At 33.2% G+C, this 22,717-nt stretch overlaps 1 protein-coding gene across 2 annotated transcripts in view; it reads right to left on the reverse strand.

Annotated features, from left to right (window-relative positions):
- The window catches only part of mwh (multiple wing hairs), a 446,956-nt gene that overhangs the window by 376,899 nt on the left and 47,340 nt on the right, over window positions 1-22,717 (reverse strand). For both annotated transcript variants that reach the window (XM_075308857.1, XM_075308856.1), the window contains exons 2-3: window positions 4,948-5,353; window positions 4,549-4,848 (exon numbers count right to left, since the gene is read on the reverse strand). In XM_075308857.1, the coding sequence (XP_075164972.1) occupies window positions 4,549-4,848; window positions 4,948-5,345 (698 nt within the window). In that variant the 5' untranslated portion in view covers window positions 5,346-5,353. The remainder of the gene's footprint in view (window positions 1-4,548; window positions 4,849-4,947; window positions 5,354-22,717) is intronic.

Genomic DNA, 22,717 nt, shown 5'->3' on the forward strand with positions numbered 1-22,717 from the left:
TGAGTGGTATTTCGAAGCTCAAGTTTCTACACCACACCGTGGTGCAATGGTTAGCAAGCCCGCCTTGCATACACAAGGTCGTGGGTTCGATTCCTGCTTCGACCGAACACCAAAAAGTTTTTCAGCGGTGGATTATCCCACCTCAGTAATGATGGTGACATTTCTGAGGGTTTCAAAACGTCTCTAAGTGGTTTCACTGCAATGTGGAACGCCGTTCGGACTCGGCTATAAAAAGGAGGAGGAGGTCATTGAGCTTAACATGGAATCGGGCAGCACTCAGTGATAAGAGAGAAGTTCACCAATGTGGTATCACAATGGACTGAATAGTCTAAGTGAGCCTGATCGGGTTGCCACCTAACCTAACCTAACTAACCTACACCACAGTATGATCTAAGTGTGATAATTGCAGACCAAAATCTCAGTGTTTTAAGTACTGGCCAATGTTGGCCCTCTAAACATAGACAAATTTAACTTTGTTTGCAAGCAAGTTTAATTCATATCGTTTTGAATGCCAGTGTTTGTTGGCAAGGTATTGTCTGCCTTGTATAAACTAGCTCCATTAATAACATAGCGGTGATTTGTTTCTATGAAATTTCAAAACCACTACAGGAGGCGCCAGTAAAAATACATTCACAATAGTATATCACTTTAATGTTTCTTGTGGTTGATGTCTTTGCTTCAATAACGACATTGTATCTTCGACCAATCACAATAGTAAGACTGGTTTAGGTATTTGTTCGTCTGCAAAAATTAATATCACAATACAGATGTCACCCATTTCATTTGACTTTATAACCACAACCATAACGACTGTCGCTAGCGGAAATCACAACCACATCGATAGTTGGTAAGTGAACATTATTTGTCTACGTGTATTTCAATTAATTTGTTGTTTTATTGAACTGGAATAAGGTATGTTAAAAAACTAAAGCTATATTGATATCACACCTAGCAGATACTTTACTGCAAGGATGATAAACAGAGAATAAAGCCGGCGAATTTAGCTGCCGCCGACCTCCTCTCGACTTAAATTTAGCCACCAATTAATCAAAAATATTTATTTAAATTAGAACAAGTATATACGGCCGTAAGTTCGGCCAGGCCGAATCTTATATACCCTTCACCATGGATTGCGTAGAAACTTCTACGAAAGACTGTCATTCACAATCGGTTGTGGTATCTTAAAACTCCTTAACATCGTTTTCTAAATTGTCAGTTAGTCCATACGTGCACACAAAAAAATTTCACGAAAATTTTTCCAATTAAAATTTTAATTGAGTTTTAAAAAATATTCAATTAAAAATTTAATTGATTCAACAAAATTTTTAATTGAAACAAAAATCAATCACAAAAATAATAGTATCAATTAATTTTTTAATTGGATCAATTAACTTTTTAATTGACCTTCAATTAATTTTTTAATTGATACTATCATTTCTGTGATTGAAGACATTTCAATTAAAAATTAATTGGATCAATTAATTTCGTGATTGAATCAGAAAAAGTTTTTTTTTGTGTGGTATATATTAGACAAAAAAGTTATGTATAGCTAAGTCTACAAATAATTACGAATCGATATCGCGGTACGTAGAGAGCCAGAATTGAAATATGGGGGTAGCATATATGGGGGCTATATATAATTATGAACTTCATATGGACCAATTTTTGTGCGATTGGGGATCGATTTATCTGAGGGCTATATATAACAATAGACCGATATGGACCTCGTTAGGCATGGTTGTTAAGGGCCATATACTAGCACAATGTACCAAGAGGCTCCAAAACCAAATCTCGGGATCGGTTTATATGGGGCTATATATAATTATGGACTGATATGGACCACTTTTGGCATGGTTGTTAAATATCATATACTACCACCACGTACCAAATTTCAACTAGATCGGATGAATTTTGCTTCTCCAAAAGGCACCGGAGGTAAAATCTGGGGATCGGTTTATATGGGGGAAAAATTGCCTAAGTTCGGCGGGCAAAAAAGAATGCAATGAAGCAACCCGACTATCGCAGTACTATCGTTTGTCTGCAGTGCTGAAAATGCCCGCAATTTGTCTTTATGCGTGGCCCTATTTTCACAACAGAATTCGAAGCCTTTTCGCATTTTTGCCAGTTTTTATACCCTCCACCATAGGATGGGGGTATATTAACTTTGTCATTCCGTTTGTAACACATCGAAATATTGCTCTAAGACCCCATAAAGTATATATATTCTGGGTCGTGGTGAAATTCTGAGTCGATCTGAGCATGTCCGTCCGTCCGTCCGTCCGTCTGTTGAAATCACGCTAACTTCCGAACGAAACAAGCTATCGACTTGAAACTTGGCACAAGTAGTTGTTATTGATGTAGGTCGGATGGTATTGAAAATGGGCCATATCGGTCCACTTTTATGTATAGCTCCCATATAAACGGACCCCCAAATTTGGCTTGCGATTGCTCTAAGAGAAGCAAATTTCATCCGATCCGGCTGAAATTTGGTACATGGCGTTAGTATATGGTCTCTAACAACCATGCACAAATTGGTCCATATCGGTCCACTTTTACGTATAGCCCCCATATAAACGGACCACCAAATTTGGCTTGCGATTGCTCTAAGAGAAGCAAATTTCATCCGATCCGGCTGAAATTTGGTACATGGTGTTAGTATATGGTCTCTAACAACCGTGCAAAAATTGGTCGATATCGGTCCATAATTACATATAGTCCCATATAAACCGATCCCCCGATTTGGCTTGCTGAGCCTATAAGAGAACCAAATTTCATCCGATCCGGCTGAAATTTGGTACATGGTGTTAGTATATGGTCTCTAACAACCATGCAAAAATTGGTCAACATCGGACCATAATTATATATAGCCCCCATATAAACCGATCCCCAGATTTGGCTTGCAGACCCTCTAAGAGAAGCAAATTTCATCCGATCCGGCTGAAATTTGGTACATGGTGTTAGTATATAGTCTCTAACAGCCATGCTAAAATTGGTCCGCATCGGTCCATAATTATATATAGCCCCCATATAAACCGATCCCCCGATTTGGCTTTCGGAGCCTCTAAGAGAAGCAAATTTCATCCGATCCGGCTGATATGTGGTACATGGTGTTAGTATATGGTCTCTAATGACCATGCAAAAATTGGTCCACATCGGTGCATAATTATACATAGCTCCCATATAAACCGATCCCCAGATTTGACCTCCGGAACCCCTTGGAAGAGCAAAATTCATCCGATCTGGTTGAAATTTGGTACGTGGTGGTAGAATATTATATTTAACAACCATGCCAAAAGTGGTCCATATCAGTCCATAATCATATATAGCCCCCATATAAACCGATCCCGAGATTTGGTTTTGAAGCCTCTTGGAGGAGCAAATTTCATGCGAGTCAGTTGAAATTTGGTGCATTGTGCTAGTATATGGCCGTTAACAACCATGCTTAACTAGGTCCATATCGGTCTATAGTTAATCACACAATCACACAAAAATTGGTCGATATCAAAAATTCTATATAGCCCCCATATAAACGACCCCCATATTCCAATTCTGGCTCCCTACGTACCGTGTCAAAGTCCATATCGATTCGTAATTATTTGTAGACTTACCTACACATACCATTCTTGTCTTATAAGTTTCTACGCAATCCATGGTGGAGGGTACATAAGATTCGACCTGGCCGAACTTACGGCCGTTTATACTTGTTTTGTTTTAGAAACGAATCTAAATAGGTCACACTCCGGGAAAATTCAAAAATGGGCATTTTTTACAAGAAAAGAACTCACCATTAGTGTCATTCGCCGCCGACAAAAATGACTCGGCCTTATTCTCTGATGAAAAATGGCTTAGATGAAATGACACTAACTCAGTTTTGAATAAGTACTTTTCTAAGTCAAAAGGTACTTTCTCAATTATGAAAAAGTAACTTTTGACATTAAAAGTACTTTTTCAAAACTGATTTAGTACCAATCCATCTAAGCCATTTATCATCCCCGCATAGACTTTAATCACCACCGCTATACTATGGTAAAAATACAAATACCTTTTTTAAGGGTCTCTAGCCAAATTTTTCAAGAAGATTAAAAAATGTATCAAATGTGTATCTAGGGTACTATGGTACTTGCTCTGCTCAAAATGTACCAAAAATAGTGCAAAGTGTCCATTTTATCAAAAATTTTTGTATGTGGAGTTCAACTAATAGAATCGAACTGTACAATTGGATACTTATTACATACCAGGGTACACTTATAAGGTAGAATCAGTAAAACACAAATTTCTCTTGTTTGTGTGTGTGCTTGGCCGTAATTCCTCTAAAATTTCTCTAAAATTCTGTTACTCTTAGTGGTTGGTTTGCATCGGAATGTGTGCTTAGCCGTAATCCTTCTGTCAAATTCCGTTGCTCTTATTGGTTGGTTTGCGTGTGTGTGTGATACAATAAAATAAATGAAAGCAGCTGGCTTATGCTTCTACCTTATTAATGTACCCTAATTACGTACCTTTATTAATTTAGTTATAACCGTAAGAAAAAAATGTTAAAATCCTACTTACCTTCTAGTTATTGAGAATCTCTTCTCCAAAATGGAATCTTGTGAATAATCTTCATCGATGGAATTGTAAACATTTTGTATGTCTATATTTAAATTGTCTAGAGTTTTTTTATTGGAACCAATGATGCCATTGTAACATGAACTGCAACTGCATAAAGAATACTGGGAACAACATTGAGAGACATCAGCTCCTCCTCCACCGCCAACATCATACAAATCACTCAATGACAATGAATAATTACTTTCAGTTTCGTAAAAAGAATCGCGATTTGAAGGTTTCTCGGAAACTTTGGCATGAGAACTATCAATGGACCATGAGATCAAAAACAAACAAAAAGAAAAATTCTCATTAGAATTGAAAATACATTCTGGGGGAGGGAGAAAACAAAGCTTAACAAACCTTTTGCTTTTCGTATCGGTGATAACATTCCAAGTACGATGTATTAAATACAATAAGAATAGTACCCTTGAAGTTTCACCATTCGGTGGTGGAGGAGTTGGTGCAATCGAGTTGTCATCATTAATGCACATGGGTCCCGAAGCTGTTGCAATTCCATAATGAATTTTATGGTTTGGCAATGTCTGTGCTGCATTTTTATTTGATTTTCTTGTTTTACTTTTACGATTGCGTGTCGGTAATGTCTTAGAGCGCAATTCATAACGCTGCTTATTGCCCTTATGTTCACGTTCTAGTGATGTCTGTTTGCCACCAAAGATAGAAGTTCCAAATGGAGAATTGCTATTGCGAGACTTTCTCCGATTAGGTAGAGTATTCCCCATAATAAAGCGGTGTCGCATCAACGGTTCTGTAAATAAATATGTAAAATTAGAATAAATTATAAGCATTATGAATGGTTTTGTAGGTCTACGGAAGACATTTTATAGGTGGAGAAATTTTCTAAAAGTCCATTCAACTCTTAAGTGTGTAACCACAATCATAGCGGTAGGCGAACATTTGTTTAATTGTATTTATTATGGGAAGACCAAAATACAAGACGAAATACTGTGACGCCTAATTCATATTGGAATTAGTACAATGTACACTTTTAAGGTAGAATCAATAAAACAAAAACAATTTTCTCTTGTTTGTATGTGTAATTGATCGTTATTCTTCTTGTTAAATTCAGTAACTCTTATTGGCTGGTTTGCTTGCGTATCTGATGAGTTCAATACAAAACATTGGCTTTTGCTTCTACCTTAATACTGAACCCTGGTAACAATGTATTTGTTCGTCTCAGAAAAATTATAGGTTTTGACAGTAAAATCTACAGCTAATTTACCATATCTGGAACGAACAGTTTCGTTCGACTGAAATACCAAAATCAGCTGATTTTCCTTGATAACACTAGCTGTTTTGGGCCTCCTAGTCGAACGAAAGCATGCGTTTCGGATGTGAGAAATTGGACTTTAATAAAAATGAAGTGATATGGTAACAATTGTCACACAGATGGAGCGAAGATGGGGATATAACGGTGTTGGGAATATATAGATAGGATAGAATAATAGGACAAGGATAGATAGAATAGATGGTATAGAAGACTCTGGTACCGAACTCTTCTTTCGATTGCCAGACCCTAATATTATTTTGGAAGCGTATATCCTAGCGTCCACGGAGTGTGGCAAATGGCTCAGCCCAAACACAAGGCCGCTAAGTGTAAAAGTTCTCACCAATAGCCTGTTTGATGTACGAGCTATATCATTCTAAATAATGAAATCACGAACCGTTTTGGAATACAAAAAGATAAGAAATTCCTACTCCGAATATGACAGTTCTCGAATCATCTGGGTATTTGCTCACGGTAGCGTAGATGGTAGTAAAAAGATTGTTAATGGTCTAACTATAAAATCCAGGGAAACTGGGGAAATAAACCTGAATAATCCCAGGCCTTTTGGGGGGCTATTTAGTCCAAGATAAATGCGTAGGCAAAGCGAGCACAAAATTGTGGAACAGTGAAACGGCCAAAAAGACCACGAATATCATACGGGGACTTGGCGATAAAGAGCTATTGGATATAAGTAGAGCTTTTCTCCTTGGGTTAGTCCAACTATTCTCGTCGTGGGCCTATGAATTCCAATGACTATTAAACCAACCAAGCCCCAGCATCAAATATGGACTTCGCGTTTCTTTGGGTTACTCCAGCTATTCTCGTCGTGGAATCATGAGGTCCAACGACTATTAACTTAACTCGACACGGATATTCCCTTAACTCTAGGCTTCCAGTAATAGATCTCAGAATCCTTGTGTATATTGTTCCACAGATCCCGTTTCCTTTTGTGGATTCTCTTATGGTGTTGTCATCATCGCTCTATGTGTCTCCAATTTCCATTCATCCAACGACTGTTAACCTAACTCGACACGGATATTCCCTTAACTCTAGGCTTCCAGTACTCCAACTATTCTCGTCGTGGAATCATGAGGTCCAACGACTATTAACTTAACTCGACACGGATGTTCCCTTAACTCTAGGCTTCCAGTAATAGATCTCAGGATCCTTGTGTCTATTGTTCCACAGATCCCTTTTCCTTTTGTGGATTCTCTTATGGTGTTGTCATCATCGCTCTATGTGTCTCCAATTTCCATTCATCCAACGACTATTAACCAAACTCGACACGGATGTTCCCTTAACTCTAGACTTTAAGTAATAGATCTCAGGATCATTGTGTCTATTTTTTCCACAGGTCCCGTTTTTTGTGGATTATCTTATGGTGTTGTCATTATCGCTCTATGTGTCTCCAGTTTCCATTCATCCAACTCAGGGCTTTATGTCCATTACTAAGTCCACTCCTAACCTACATTGTCTTTCCAGGTCATTTACCTGTACGTTTCTCCATATTCCTACATATTTAGGCACTCACATAGTACGGAATTGTTGCTGATAAATCCAATAGAGGATTTTTTCATTGATAGTTATCCATCTATCCACGATTCCTACTTTCATATTAGTGTTGAGCCCTTACATACATTACGCTATAGCCTGAACGTTCGCTTGAAGGATTGTGTTACGGTCACAATCCTGTCCACTCCATATGATTTTGGTCCCATTCACTTCCCAATTATTGCCTGGTATCTGCTCTTAGTCCCGTCTCTCTGGCATCATAACTCACAATCAGCGCTTATAATTACCTCAGATATAGGATCATGGATTATTGCTGCATCTTCCCAAGTGATTTGACATTACTTACATCAACTGCTTAAACCGCGGATTCAAATCTCTCTTGGGTCACCCAGTCGGGTCACCGCGCTATTTTTGACGCTAAGTTTGCATTCTTGTGTTGCTTAGCATATACCAAATATTCGGTCACGTGAAACTGGTCTAAGATTATTGAAAGCTCTTTTGATATCAATACCTAAATATGAAGTTCACATATTCGCTGAGAAGGATTTCCTAACTCTCCTTTCTCTCTCCTTTATGTATACTACCTACTGGTTATACCACATTAACAGGATTTTCCCCACTTTTCATTAATGCCCTAACATTCAATTCCCTTTTGGGATTTCTTAAATCCCTAATTACATATACAGCTAAAAATAAATCGATAACCATAAAAATGACAACTAAACTTAACGATACTGTTAAGTAATGTCGAAGAATATCTTTTGTAAAACATTAAAAATCATCCCTAATTTTTTAAATAAAATCCAATGAAAAGAAATAAATCCAATTTTGTACCATCCATCTAAAACCAATTGTTTTGTTTTTTCTCTCGCTTTGCTGTACGAATATTGGATCGTTCCTTTCCTACCATCTGGGGTACAAAGTCAACTATTACTCCAGATAGATTTGGCTTTGCTTCTGCTCACAAGATTCCATTTATAACATGTTGATCGTACGTCAGCATACATACATTTTTTGGTCCTTCGAACCGGATCCTACTCTCACTTCTTGCAAAGCAAACATTTTCCTACAAGACGGTTATTCCTAGGTTAGGTTAGGTTAGGTGACAGCCCGATGTATCAGGCTCACTTAGACTATTCAGTCCATTGTGATACCACATTGGTGAACTTCTCTCTTATCACTGAGTGCTGCCCGATTCCATGTTAAGCTCAATGACAAGGGACCTCCTTTTTATAGCCGAGTCCCAACGACGTTCCACATTGCAGTGAAACCACTTAGAGAAGTTTTGAAACCCCCAGAAATGTCACCAGCATTACTGAGGTGGTATAATCCACCGCTGAAAAACTTTTTGGTGTTCGGTCGAACCAGGAATCGAACCCACGACCTTGTGTATGCAAGGCGGGCATGCTAACCATTGCACCACGGTTATTCCTAAGTCCCTTTTATAATAATCCTTAAAGCTCACAATAGTCGCTTGCATAGGCAAATATGCGAGTCTAAACTATACCATCAAATCTATCCCAAGAATGAAACCGACCCCATTTTGTCGCAATGAGTCGTTATAATCGGCAGCGATGACCGAAAAAATGGGCGGCGGCAGCTAAAATTGTTGACATCATACTAATGCCATCAAGTTTTTGCAACATAAATGGTGAAAGGCTTTCCATAGCTTCCTTGTTCCGTTCATAAGAGTATTTCCTTCAAGTCTCGAAATCGAGTTTTGGGGGAAATGGATGCCCATTTATCCTGTTCTCCGTATATTCCAGTTTCCCATAATAACCATCATATCAGTATAAATGCACTTAAAATTTGCAAATACCAGTGAATGTTTTCCCTAATCTATACCAATCGTTTTAATGATAATTTATCACGCTTTTCCAGTAGGTGTTTTTTTCCTGCATCATCTAGTTTTTGAGCATATATGCCCGAACGCTTCCTAAATATGTCTGAACTAGTTTTCAAGTTGAAAAAAATGACTTCAAATCGATAAAAAATATCATTTCAAGTCCAAATGAAATTAACACACGACACAAACATCAACGATACCAATGAAGATACCTAATAAGGGATCATTGATCTGTGGATTGAATATCTATGACATTGGATGGACGAATCCATAGTAATGGTCTTCACATATTGAAATCATTGACCAATTGAAGACCCATAGATGGCCAATATGAAAAGCAACACCCAACTGTGAAATGGCTATCACAAGTTGGTGCAAACTACCTTCGAAGTTTGTTTTTTTTCTGGGAGACCAAATAAGAGCAACTAGAGCTTCAAAATTGCTGCATTGAATGTCTTTTGTAGACAAGCAAAGTTAACATTGCTAAGGTGAGTGATCGGGAAAATTGAGCCAACATACACTTGAAAGTTAACTTCATCATAGACATTATCTCTCCACTGAAACACGCCTATTCCCAGCGGCCATGGAAAAACATTAGCAAAATATTTGTAATGGAATTCATAACAAAATACAACGTCAGACACAAGAAAATTGTGGGTAAAAAAAATCTGGCTACCACACTAGCCTGTCGTCGCATTGGTAGCCCCTGGCAGACCGTGACTAGCAGCCAAGCTTTTGTGCTGTCAAAGTTATAGCAGCGAACTTTTTCCAACATTTCAATTCCATGTGGAGCATCCATCCGATATGGAATGCAATAGAACCAAATTGGCAAGCACATTCATGTCTACCCATTTCCAATATTTGGTCTATTCACATTTTACGGCCATTGTTCGACATGTGTTTTAGTCATGCTTCTGGTGACCACTTTGAAGATTAGACATTGTCTTGGATAGAGATTTGTCCTCTAATAAATATATGAAGTATACAAGAACCATACACAGCGCAAGAGTGAGACAGAGAGAGAGAGAGGGATAGAGAGCGTAAGGTACCAAAAAAAACTTCTTTGGTACACAACAAACATCCCATGATCAGGGTGAGGGATACATCCCATGATCAGAGTGAGAGATACACAACATTTCGGGTTGCGGGAAATTAGTCTATATGGAGGCTTTACCAAGATATGGGCCGATACATGTCATACCTATTTATACATCTAAAATACGTCTGGGTTTTTAATTTCACCCAAATCGAAGAAATATTGCGGTTTCTAGAAGCTCAAAACATGGGCCAATACACAACATAATCAAACTTGACCAGCTTGCAGACCAATTTCAGGACGATTGCGCCATTATTGAAGGTTGTAGCAGATAGACAGACGGACATGATTACTTGCTGAAATCAAGAATATAGTCGGAAATAGATATTGCGATGTGTTACAAACGGAATGACAAGTTTATTATATCCCCATTACCATTCAATGGTGGTGGGTAAAAAAGTTGGACGACAACACGCAGTGTTCCAAAGCGATCCTCCATCTAAGTACTTATTAAGCTCGACGCTACTTAATTTTGGTGATCACCTAAATACGATACCAAAATCAATAGAATAGAGTGACATCAATCCAGGTGATTCCTAGGACTTTACAACAGTGGTTATTTCGTGTTGGCAGCATAATCCGTTCCAACGATATGACCACTGCTCCCGGCCAAAAATCTGGTATGAAATTGGTCAGATTTGAACAGGCCTATTGGGATGTACTAAAATCAATTTTGGAATAAGGTGACACTATTCCGGGGAAGTGCTTCCTAGGACTTTACAAAAGTGGTTATTTCATGTTGGTAGGATAATTCATACCGGATAAAAACCCTGTATGAAATTGGCCACATTTGCACAGAGATATCTGGGTATACCGAAATAAATTCTGATAGAAAGTGAAAATGGTGAGAAATTTGTATAACACGAAATAAGTTTTTGTATTATTTCTCTTATAAAGTGTTTAAATCACATAAATACAAATCTTAAGAAAATCGAAGATCGAAATCGAATTTTGACGAAATTTTTTAAAGAAATAAAATTTTGACAAAATTTGCTATAAAACAAGTATATAAAGCAGTATGTTCGGCCGGGCCGAATCTTAAATACCTACCACCATGAATCAAATATTAGGGTTTCCTTTGAAATTTCAGGAGGGCTTGAGGACTTGAGTACACTTCCCGAAGATAAATTTTTATAAGAACCATTTTTGTTTGAGTTTTAGAGGAATCATTAACATCTCTTGTAAGTGTGCAAGAAAATTATAAAATAACGTCTTGTTTTGAAATCTTAAATCTGTAGAAGTAAAATCTGGAAATTTTACATTGAGTTTCAAGCAATTTTCATGATCAGTGCGCCTTCTACACCCTCAAGAAGTGAAGTCGGTCTATATGGAGGCATTACCAAATGGACCGATAAAAACTTAATTCGATACACGTTTTTGTGAGCCTAAAATACCAGAATATTTACAATTTCAGGCAAATCAGATAAAAACTATGGCTTCTAGAAACTCAAGGAGTTAAATCGGGAGATCGTTCTTATGGGGGCTATACTAAAATATGGACCGATACTCACCGTTTTTGGCACACCTCTTTATGATCCGAAAATACTTCTAGATTTCCAATTTCAGGCAAATAGGATAAAAACTTCGGATTCTAGAAGCCCAAGAAGTAAAATCGGGAAATCGGTCTATATGGGGGCTATACCAAAATATGGACCGATACTCACCATTTTCGGCACACCTCTTTATGGTCCTAAAATACCTCTAGATTTCCAATTTCATACAAATTGGATAAAAAGTACGGTTTCTATAAGCCAAAGACCCCAAATCGGGAGGTCGTTTTATATGAGGACCATACCAAAACATGGACCGACACTCACAATTTTTGGTACACGTATTTGTGGTCCTACAATACCTCTAGATTTCCAATTTCAGGTAAATTGAATAAAAACTGCGGTTTCAATAAGCACAAGAAGTAAAATCGGGAGATCGGTCTATATGGGGGCTATACCAAAACATGGACCGATACTCCACATTTTTGGCACACCTCTTTATGGTCATAAAATACCTCTAGATTTCAAATTTCAAATTGGATAAAAATTAAATTGGATAAAAACTACGATTCTATAAGCCCAAGACCCCAAATCGGGAGGTCGGTTTATATGGGGACTATATCAAAAGCTGGACAGATATAGCCCATCTTCGAACTTGACCTGCCTGCAGACAAAAGACGAGTTTGTGCAAAATTTCAGCACGATTGCTTCATTATTCAAGACTGTAGCGTGATTACAACAGACAGACAGACAGACAGACGGACATCGTTATATCGTCTTAGAATTTCTCCCTGATCAAGAATATATATACTTTATATAGTCGGAAATCGATATTTCGATGTGTTACAAACGGAATGAGAAACTTATTATACCCCCGTCACCATTCTATGGTGGTGGGTATAAAAAGTTGACAAAATGTTCTATGGAAATAAAATGTTAACAAAATTTTCTATAGAAAAAAAATGTCGAGAAAATTTCCTGTAGAAATTTGACAAGATTTTCCATAGAAATAAAATTTTGACAAAATTTTCTATAAAACTAAAATTTTGGCATAATATTCTATAGAAATAAAATTTTGACAAAATTTTCCATAGAAATAAAATTTTGATAAAATTTGCCATAGAAATAAAATTTTGACAAAAATTTTCTATTGACTTCAAATTTTGACAAAATTTTCTGTAGAAATAAAATTTTGACAAAATTTTTTTATAGAAATACATTTTTGACAAAATTTTCTATAGAAAAGGAAAATTTGACAAAATTTTCCATAGAAATAAAATTTGGACAAAATTTTCTTAAAAATCATATTTTGACAAAATTTTCCATAGAAATAAAATTTTGACAAAAATTTTCTATTGACTAACAATTTTGACAAAATTTTCTGTAGAAATAAAATTTTGACAAAATTTTCTATAGAAATAAAATTTTGACAAGATTTTCCATAGAAATAAAATTTTGACAAAATTTTCCATAGAAATAAAATTTCGACAAAATTTTCTATAGAAATAAAATTTTGACATAATATTCTATAGAAATAAAATTTTGACATTTTTTTATAGAAATAAAATTTTGAAAAATTTCATATAGAAATAAAATTTTGACAAAATTTTCTAAAAGAAACAAATTTTTGCAAATTTTTCAATAGAAACAAATTTTTTATAAAATTTTCTATAGAAAAAAATTGTTGCAAAATTTCCTATAGAAATAACACATTTTTGTGATCAAAGTCTAGGTCGCAGTTTAAGTCCAATCGCCTTCAAATTTGGCACAAGTTCATGTTTTGGGTCAGAATAGAACCCTATTGATTCGGTTCAGATTTAGATATAGCTCCGATATATATCTTTCGCCCGATATAGACTTATATGGCCCCAGAAGCCAGAGTTTTACCCTAATTTGTTTGAAATTTTGCACCAAGAAAACAATAAGTACTATAGTCAGGTGTGCCAAATTTGGTTGAAATCGGTTCAGATTGAGATACAGCTCTCATATATATATCTTTCGCCCGATATGGACTTAAATGGCCCTAGAGTTTTAGCCCAATTTGGTTGAAATTTTGAACTAGGAGTACAATTAGTAGTGTAGTCAAGTGTGCTAAATTTTATTGAAATCGGTTCAGATTTAGATATAGCTCCTATATATATCTTTCGCCCGATTTTACGTCATATGACCACAGAGGTCAAAGTGGCAGTCCGATTTATTTGAAATTTTGCACAGGGAGTAAAATTAAAATACTAAATATGCATGTCAAATTTGGTTGAAATTGGTTCCGATTTCTATACAGCTTCCATATATAGGGAGCCACCGTGGTGCAATGGTTAGCATGCCCGCCTTGCATACACAAGGTCGTGGGTTCGATTCCTGCTACGACCGAACACCAAAAAGTTTTTCAACGGTGGATTATCCCACCTCAGTAATGCTGGTGACATTTCTGAGGGTTACAAAGCTTCTCTAAGTGGTTTCACTGCAATGTGTAACGCCGTTCGGACTCGGCTATAAAAAGGAGGTCCCTTGTCATTGAGCTTAACATGGAATCGGGCAGCACTCAGTGATAAGAGAGAAGTTCACCACTGTGGTATCACAATGGACTGAATAGTCTAAGTGAGCCTGATACATCGGGCTGCCACATAACCTAACCTAACCTTCCATATATATGTATTTCCGATTTGGGCAAAAATGGCCAAAATACTCACATTTTTCGTATAAAATCGTAAAAGTGACTCAAATTTCCCTTTATTTCTAATACATATCTATCGACCGATAAATCATAAATACACTTTTGCGAAGTTGCCTCAAAATTTGTTCAGATTAAAATGTTTCCCATATTTTTTACTAACATAGTGTACCATCCCAGGGCGTTAACCGACTTAAATTTTAAGTCTATAGATTATAAATTTTTTCAGATGGAGTCAGATTTAACTGTGTGTATTTGGGACAAAAAACCAACACATTTGACGGATTTGATATAGTATCAAAAATGTGGATTTACAAAGTGGTGTAGAGTATAATATAGTCGGCCCCGCCCGACTTTAGACTTTCCTTACTTGTTTTTTAGTGTAACATGATTATTCACTCTTTACGAAAATAGAATAGTGAGTATACGCACGATAATACTATGATCTTTACGTGGATCACTTAAAATGCAATTCATGGTTAAGTAGACGACAGATTTTCCAATCACAAATAATTTTATTCAATTATTCATCAGAAAATATATACACGGTGTATCAAATTTCCTCTTGACATACAAACAAGGGGAAAGGATAAACTGAACATATTTTATGCAAGCAATGATGGCACGTTTCCATGATTGAGCAAACATTTGTTGTGAAGATGAACATATGCTGGTATAAATATGAAATATGAAAATATGTTGCAATAGGCTACATGTCAATTATCTCAGCTAAAAAAAAATACGTACGTCACTATTCTATGTAATCAACTTGGTGAGGCATGCTAACACAATCCTAAGGCCTAAGTCTAAGCTTAAAGTCTAGGCTTGTAGCTCAGTAGCTGCTGCTCCCATTTACTTTAGTTGACATTAGCAATGCTGTCATAATAACCTCAATTCAAAGTTCTCCACTTGAAATGTTGATCGAGCAAGCTGCTGGCCTATCACAACAACTTTTTCCTTTTCAAGTTTCGACCCAATTTCTTTTGGTGCTAACCATTCTTCTTTTCAGCTTCTATATAGAAGCTAGTTGGAGCCAAGATGAAAAATCTCAAAAAAATTAAATAATCAACTGAGGACGTCATATGAGCTATGAGATATGTCTTGAATAATGTATTTTGTAATGAATGAAGCATAAATGGGATGTAAACAAATCGAAGGAAATACAATGAGAAAGCATAGTGTTGATTTCCACCGTAAGCTACACGCAGAGAAAGTCAATATATCAGCCCAAACATGTTTCAAGTGAATAATGTTATTTTTGCGTGAATAACATAGAACATTATTGTCGCAAAAATATTGTTTTTGCTACAATAATAATATGCCTTCTATCCATAGGATATAAGGTATACTAACTTTTCTATTTGTAACACATCGAAATATTGATCTAAGGTCCCATAAAGTATATATATTCTGGGTCATGGTGAAATTCTGAGTCGATCTAGCGAAGTCCGTCCGTCCGCCTGCTAAAATCACGCTAACTTGACACAAGTAGTTGTTATTGATGTAGATCGATTGGTATGCAATAGGGCACAAATACCCCACACCACACCCCATATAAACCGATCCCCAAATTTGGGTTGCGGAGCCTCTTGGAGGAGCAAATTTCATCAGATTCTGTTGAAATTTGGTACGTGCTATTAACATATGTCCTCTAACAATGGTACATAAATTGATCCATATCGGTCCATATTTATATATAGCTCCCATATAAACCGATCCCCAGATTGGGCTTGCGGGCACGGTTACCACTCGTGCCAAAAATAATCTACCAAAATTTGAAGCTAATTTTGCACAAAATCTACTAAATTAAAAAAAAATATTTTGAATTGTTGTGGTTAAAATGTATAAAAAAATTGTAAAAAATTTATTTCTATAGAAAAATTTTGCCACAATTTTATTTCTATTGAAAATTTTGTCTAAATTTTATTTTTATAGAAAATTTTGCAAAAATCTTATTTCTATAGAAAATTTTGTCAAAATTTTATTTCTATAGGAAATTATGTTAAAATTTTATTTCTATAGAAAATTTTGTCAAAATTTTATTTCTATAGAAAATTTTATTTCTATAGAAAATTTTGTCAAAATTTTATTCCTATAGAAAATTTTGTCAAAATTTTATTTCTATAGAAAATTTTTTCAAAATATTATTTCTATAGAACATTTTGTCAGAATTGTATTTCGAAAGAAGATTTTGTCGACATTTTATTTGTATGGGCAATTTTATTTCTATAGAAAATTTTGTCAAAATGTTTTTCTTGGGAAATTATGTCAAAATTTTATTCCTAAAGACAATTTTGCCAACATTTTATTTTTATAGAAAATTTTGTCAAAATTTTATTTTTGTAGAAAATTTTGTCAAAATTTTATTTCTATAGAAAAATTTATCAAAATTTTATTTCTATAGAAAATTTTGTCAAAACTTTATTTCTATAGGAAATTATGTTAAAATTTTATTTCTACAGAATATTTTGTCAACATTTTATTTTTATAGAAACTTTTGTCAAAATTTTACAAAATAGAAAATTTTGTCAAAATTTTATTCCTATAGAAAATATTGTCAAAACTTTATTTCTATAGAAAATTTTGTCAAAATTTTATTTCTACAGAAAATTTTGTCAACATTTTATTTCTACACAAAATTTTGTCAAAATTTTATTTCTATAGAAAATTTTGTTAAAATTTTATTTCTATAGAATATTTGGTCAAAATTTTATTTCTATAGAAAATTTTGTCAACATTTTATTTCTATAGAAAATTTTGTCAACATTTTATTTCTAAAGAAAATTTTGTCAACATTTTATTTTTATAGAAAATTTTTGCAAAATTTTCTTTCTAATGAAAATTTTGTCAGAATTGTATTTCTAAAGAAAATTTTGTCGACATTTTATTTGTATAGGCAATTTTGTCAACATTTTATTTCTATAGAAAATTTTGTGAAAATTTTATTTCTATAGAAAATTTTGTCAACATTTTATTCCTATAGAAAATATTGTCAAAATTTTATTTCTATAGAAAATTTTGTCAACATTTTATTTTTATAGAAAATTTTTGCAAAATTTTATTTCTATAGAAAACTTTGTCAAAATTTTATTTCTATAGAAAATTTTGTCAAAATTTTATTTCTATAGAAAATTTTGTCAAAACTTTATTTCTATAGAAAATTTTGTCAACATTTTATTTCTATAGAAAATTTTGTCAACATTTTATTTCTATAGAAAATTTTGTGAAAATTTTATTTCTATAGAAAATTTTGTCAACATTTTATTCCTATAGAAAATATTGTCAAAATTTTATTTCTATAGAAAAATTTTGCCACAATTTTATTTCGATTGAAAATTTTGTCTAAATTTTATTTTTATAGAAAATTTTGCAAAAATCTTATTTCTATAGAAAACTTTGTCAAAATTTTATTTCTATAGAAAATTTTGTCAAAATTTTATTTCTATAGAAAATTTTGTCAAAATTTTTTTTTCTATAGAAAATTTTGTCAAAATTTTATTTCTATAGAAACTTTTGTCAAAATTTTATTTCTATAGAAACTTTTGCCAAAATTTTTTTTCTATAGAAAATTTTGTCAAAATTTTATTTCTACAGAAAATTTTGTCAACATTTTATTTCTATAGAACATTTTTGCAAAATTTTATTTCTATAGAAACTTTTGTCAGAATTGTATTTCTAAAGAAAATTTTGTCGACATTTTATTTCTATAGAAAATTTTGTCAAAATTTTATTTCTATAGGAAATTATGTTAAAATTTTATTTCTATAGAAAATTTTGTCAAAATTTTATTTCTATAGAAAATTTTATTTCTATAGAAAATTTTGTCAAAATTTTATTCCTATAGAAAATTTTGTCAAAATTTTATTTCTATAGAAAATTTTTTCAAAATATTATTTCTATAGAACATTTTGTCAGAATTGTATTTCTAAAGAAAATTTTGTCGACATTTTATTTCTATAGAAAATTTTGTCAAAATTTTATTTCTATAGAAAATTTTGTCAAAATTTTATTTCTATAGAAAATTTTGTCAAAATTTTATTTCTATGGAAAATTTTGTGAAAATTGTATTTCTATGGAAAATTTTGTCAAAATTGTATTTCTATAAAAAATTTTGTCAAAATTTTATTTCTATAGAAATATTTGTGTGCCCAGTGTTTCAATACTGGCTTTAGGACATTCTCCCTATAATATTCGGCAATTATGTTGATTCTCCGTCACTGTATACGAGCGGGGAGCGACCATCGACCGGTAAGGCGGACATTGCTATAAATGGCGCTTGAGTTCTGGTGGCCAATCGAAGGTGACCTCTTTTTGCAAATAAACTCGATCATTTTGCTTGTTCTAAAACTGAACAATTTTGGAATGAATACTCATCGGAGGAAAAAAACCAACCGATAACTGGTCACCAGTGTTGCAGTATTGAGGATATTTTGTCCCCAATTTGGGTATTGTTTTGTGTTTTTGAATGGGGACGACATTTTTTAGTTGGAGATTTTGTGGCAATTTTTGTAGGGATTTTTTCGAAATCAGTTCAGTATAAAAAATCAGGCTTACAATGATGGTTTATGATGAAATTAAAGAAAACTTTCGTCCTCTTTATTCCACACAATAGAGAAGTGTGCAACGGAAGCATTTGGACAAGAAACGGACACAGGATTTTATTTTGGGGGCTCAAGCGCTAATTTATATTTTTTCTCAGCTTGGTTAAGAAATTTTTCTACAATTGTAAAATCATTTAGTGAAGACTCGGGTCGTCAGTATTCATCACTAATTTGAGCAATATATCCCATACAGATTTTTTTTTTCAATTTTTATTAATTGCCTATTTGGTTTTTGTTATATAAAAACTTATCAAACATTTATTGGTGATTTTGTGAGGAACTTTAATTTAAATTGAGGATTCTTGGGGACGAAAGCGTCCTAAGTTGGTGACAAGACCCAGAAAAATATTGATAGAACTGTAGTAACTCCTTGGCGTCGATGAGCTCTTCCACTTTTTGGAATTTTAATGATTTTAGTCCAAGCTCATGTTTCAATATTTTTGGCATCCATTTTTGCGATATGTTCAAATTTTCTAACACTTCGGCGTGGATTCTGATTAAATCTCGCCTTTACACCCAGAGAAGCAATGTGACCACCTCAACCATGTCTCAAGAGCAAAATGTTATTTTTGGACGGAGAACAAGTGACATGTTTGCGGCAACCATGTTCTTTTCTAAAAAATAATATATCTGATTTCGGCAACCATGTAAATGTTTACCGAGAAACCAAAATTTTTGCGACAAAAATGTCCCATGATCACCGTCCAAAAATAACATTTTGCCCTTGAAACATATTTTTGGTATTCCTTCTCTGCGTGTACGTTTCGGATCATTTCTGGTATTGTTACCTTTTTTTGTCCATTTTTTGAACTGTTAATGGAATACATTTGTCAATGGTCAAGACTATCAGCCGCCCAATTCTTATTGGCATTAATCTTGACCGAGTTCTTTCAGACCTTCCTCTATTATTTTCATAAGCAAAAGAAAACTGGTTTGCTACGAATAGAACTGGTATCAAGAACTTTCAAATGCATTCTGATTTACACCCATGTTATTTTTTTAGAATATTCACTTACTCTGGCTGAGGCAAAAGCTATAAGCCCAATTTGCCACTGACACACCTAACACCGGGCGATTAATTAATATTAATTACCTTTGTAATTTTAGATATCACCATCAAGTTTTCCCCATATTCTTAAGATGCACTAAGAATTTCTGCATGTCTTCTATATGCAAGCAAGTTTTCTATTTTACGAATACAGGTTATGGCATTGAAGCAATGGATTTTATGCAATCGGATTACATTGTATTAACTTTTAATTCGATTCGCCATGAATGCAAAAATATTTTGTTTTTGCACCATAGAATGTTGCCAAAGGAATCACTCATGATCAACTTAATTCAAATAGCATAGACATAAATATGAATGAATGGTTAAGGCATTCATATCAGTAGTGATTTGTCATAATCTGTCAGTTTGAGCATCCATCGGACAACATATTAGAATGTAAACATCATCATTAGAAGATTTCTCACACATAAATATCTTCGAGATCTAACTACACTAAGTAAACGAAAATATTTTCTAACTACACTAAGCAACAACGATTTTGTATTAAGAAAAAAATGAGTGATCAAATCGATTAACAAGCAAAAATACTGGGCTGTTTCAAGGCTGATGTGAAAAGAAAGCTGACCAACTTAATTAAGGAAGTGTGCTGTTTCTACAGGGCTCACAACCCCAGCATCGCAATAGTAAATTTTGTTCAATTTTGGGCCAATGACTGCCCCTGCGAATTCTCCTGATTTAGCCCGGTGCGAATTATTTCCAAACAAACAACTGAAAGTCTCTCGATAGGCATTCATTTTCTTCGAATATGCAGTCCTTCTAGGAAAAGGTGGCTCATTATTCCAGATAACAAAGAATGAGGTACCGTTTTTACCTTAAGCGTCATCTTGGTTTCATGATGATTTCCTACTGTTATGCTGTTTAAAATATTGGGAAATGTGATATCCCAACTACATCCCCATTACAGTCTGTATCATGGAAACGAGCAATGGTGCGAGAAAATAAATTCTGACGGTGCTACAATACAACATCATGAATTTATGTTACAAAATCCTCCGTAGTAGCCGTTTCTAGGGAACTTGAATATGGCACACAATAAAACCAACATCCGACCACGGTGCCACAAATAATCTACCAAAATTTTGAGAAAATTTTACAAAAAAAACTACCAAACACAAAAATTCTTTCGCAAAATTTTAATTCTATAGGAAATGCTGTCAAAATTTTATTTCTATAGAAATTTTTTTTTCAATTTTTTTTTCCATAGAAAATTCTGTCAAATTTTTTTTCCATAGAGAATTCTGTCAAAATTTTTTCCCATAGAAAATTTTGTCGAAATTTTATTTCTATAGAAAATTTTGTCAAAATTTTATTTCTATAGAAAATTTTGTCGAAATTTTAATTCTACATAAACTTTTGTCAAAATTTTATTTCTACAGAAAATTTTCGCAAAATTTTATTTCTATAGAAAATTTTCGCAAACATTTATTTCTATAGGAAATTTTTGTCACAATTCTATTTCTATAGAAAATTGTTTAAAAATTTTATTTCTATAGAAAATTTTGTCAAAATTTTATTTCTATAGAAAATTTTGTCAAAATTTTATTTCTGTAGAAAATTTTGTCAAAATTTTATTTCTATAGAAAATTTTGTTAAAATTTTATTTCTAAAGAAAATTTTGTTAAAATTTTATTTCTATAGAAAATTTTGTCAAAATTTTATTTCTATAGAAAATTTTGTCAATGTTTTATTTCTACAGAAAATGTTGTCAAAATTTTATTTCTATAGGAAATTTTGTCAAAGTTTTATTTCTATAGAAAATTTTGTCAAAATTTTATTTCTATAGAAAAGTTTGTCAAAATTTTATTTCTATAGAAATAAAATTTTATTTCTATAGAAAATTTTGTCAAAATTTTATTTCTATATAAAATTTTGTCGAAATTTTATTTCTACAGAAAATTTTGTCAACATTGTATACTATATAAAATTTTGTCAAAATTTAATTTCTATGGAAAATTTTATCAAAATTTTATTCCTAGAGAAAATTTTGTCAAAATTTTTATTTCTATACAAAATTTTGTCAAAATTTTATTTCTATACAAAATTTTGCCAAATTTTATTTCTATAGAAAATTTTGTCAAAATTTTATTTCTATAGAAAATTTTGTCAAAATTTTATTTCTATAGAAAATTTTGTCAAAATTTTATTTCTATAGAAAATTTTGTCAAAATTTTATTTCTATAGAAAATTTTGTCAAAATTTTATTTCTATAGAAAATTTTGTCAAAATTTTATTTCTATAGAATATTTTGTTAAAATTTCATTTCTATAGAAAATTTTGTCAAAATTTTATTTCTATAGAAAATTTTGTCAAAATTTTGTTTTTGTCAAGATCTATAGAAAATTTTGTCAAGATCTATAGAAAATTTTGTCAAAAGGTTATTACTATAGAAAATTCTGCCAAAATTTTATTTCTATAGAAAATTTTGTCAAAAATTTATTTCTATAGAAAATTTTGTCAAAAATTTATTTCTAAAGAAAATTTTGGCAAACTTTTATTTCTAAAGAAAATTTCGTCGAAATTTTGTTTATATAGAAAATTTTGTAGAAATTTTATTCCT

Source organism: Haematobia irritans, chromosome 5 (genome assembly GCF_050003625.1).
Source record: "Haematobia irritans isolate KBUSLIRL chromosome 5, ASM5000362v1, whole genome shotgun sequence".
Classification (NCBI taxonomy): Eukaryota; Metazoa; Arthropoda; class Insecta; order Diptera; family Muscidae; genus Haematobia; species Haematobia irritans.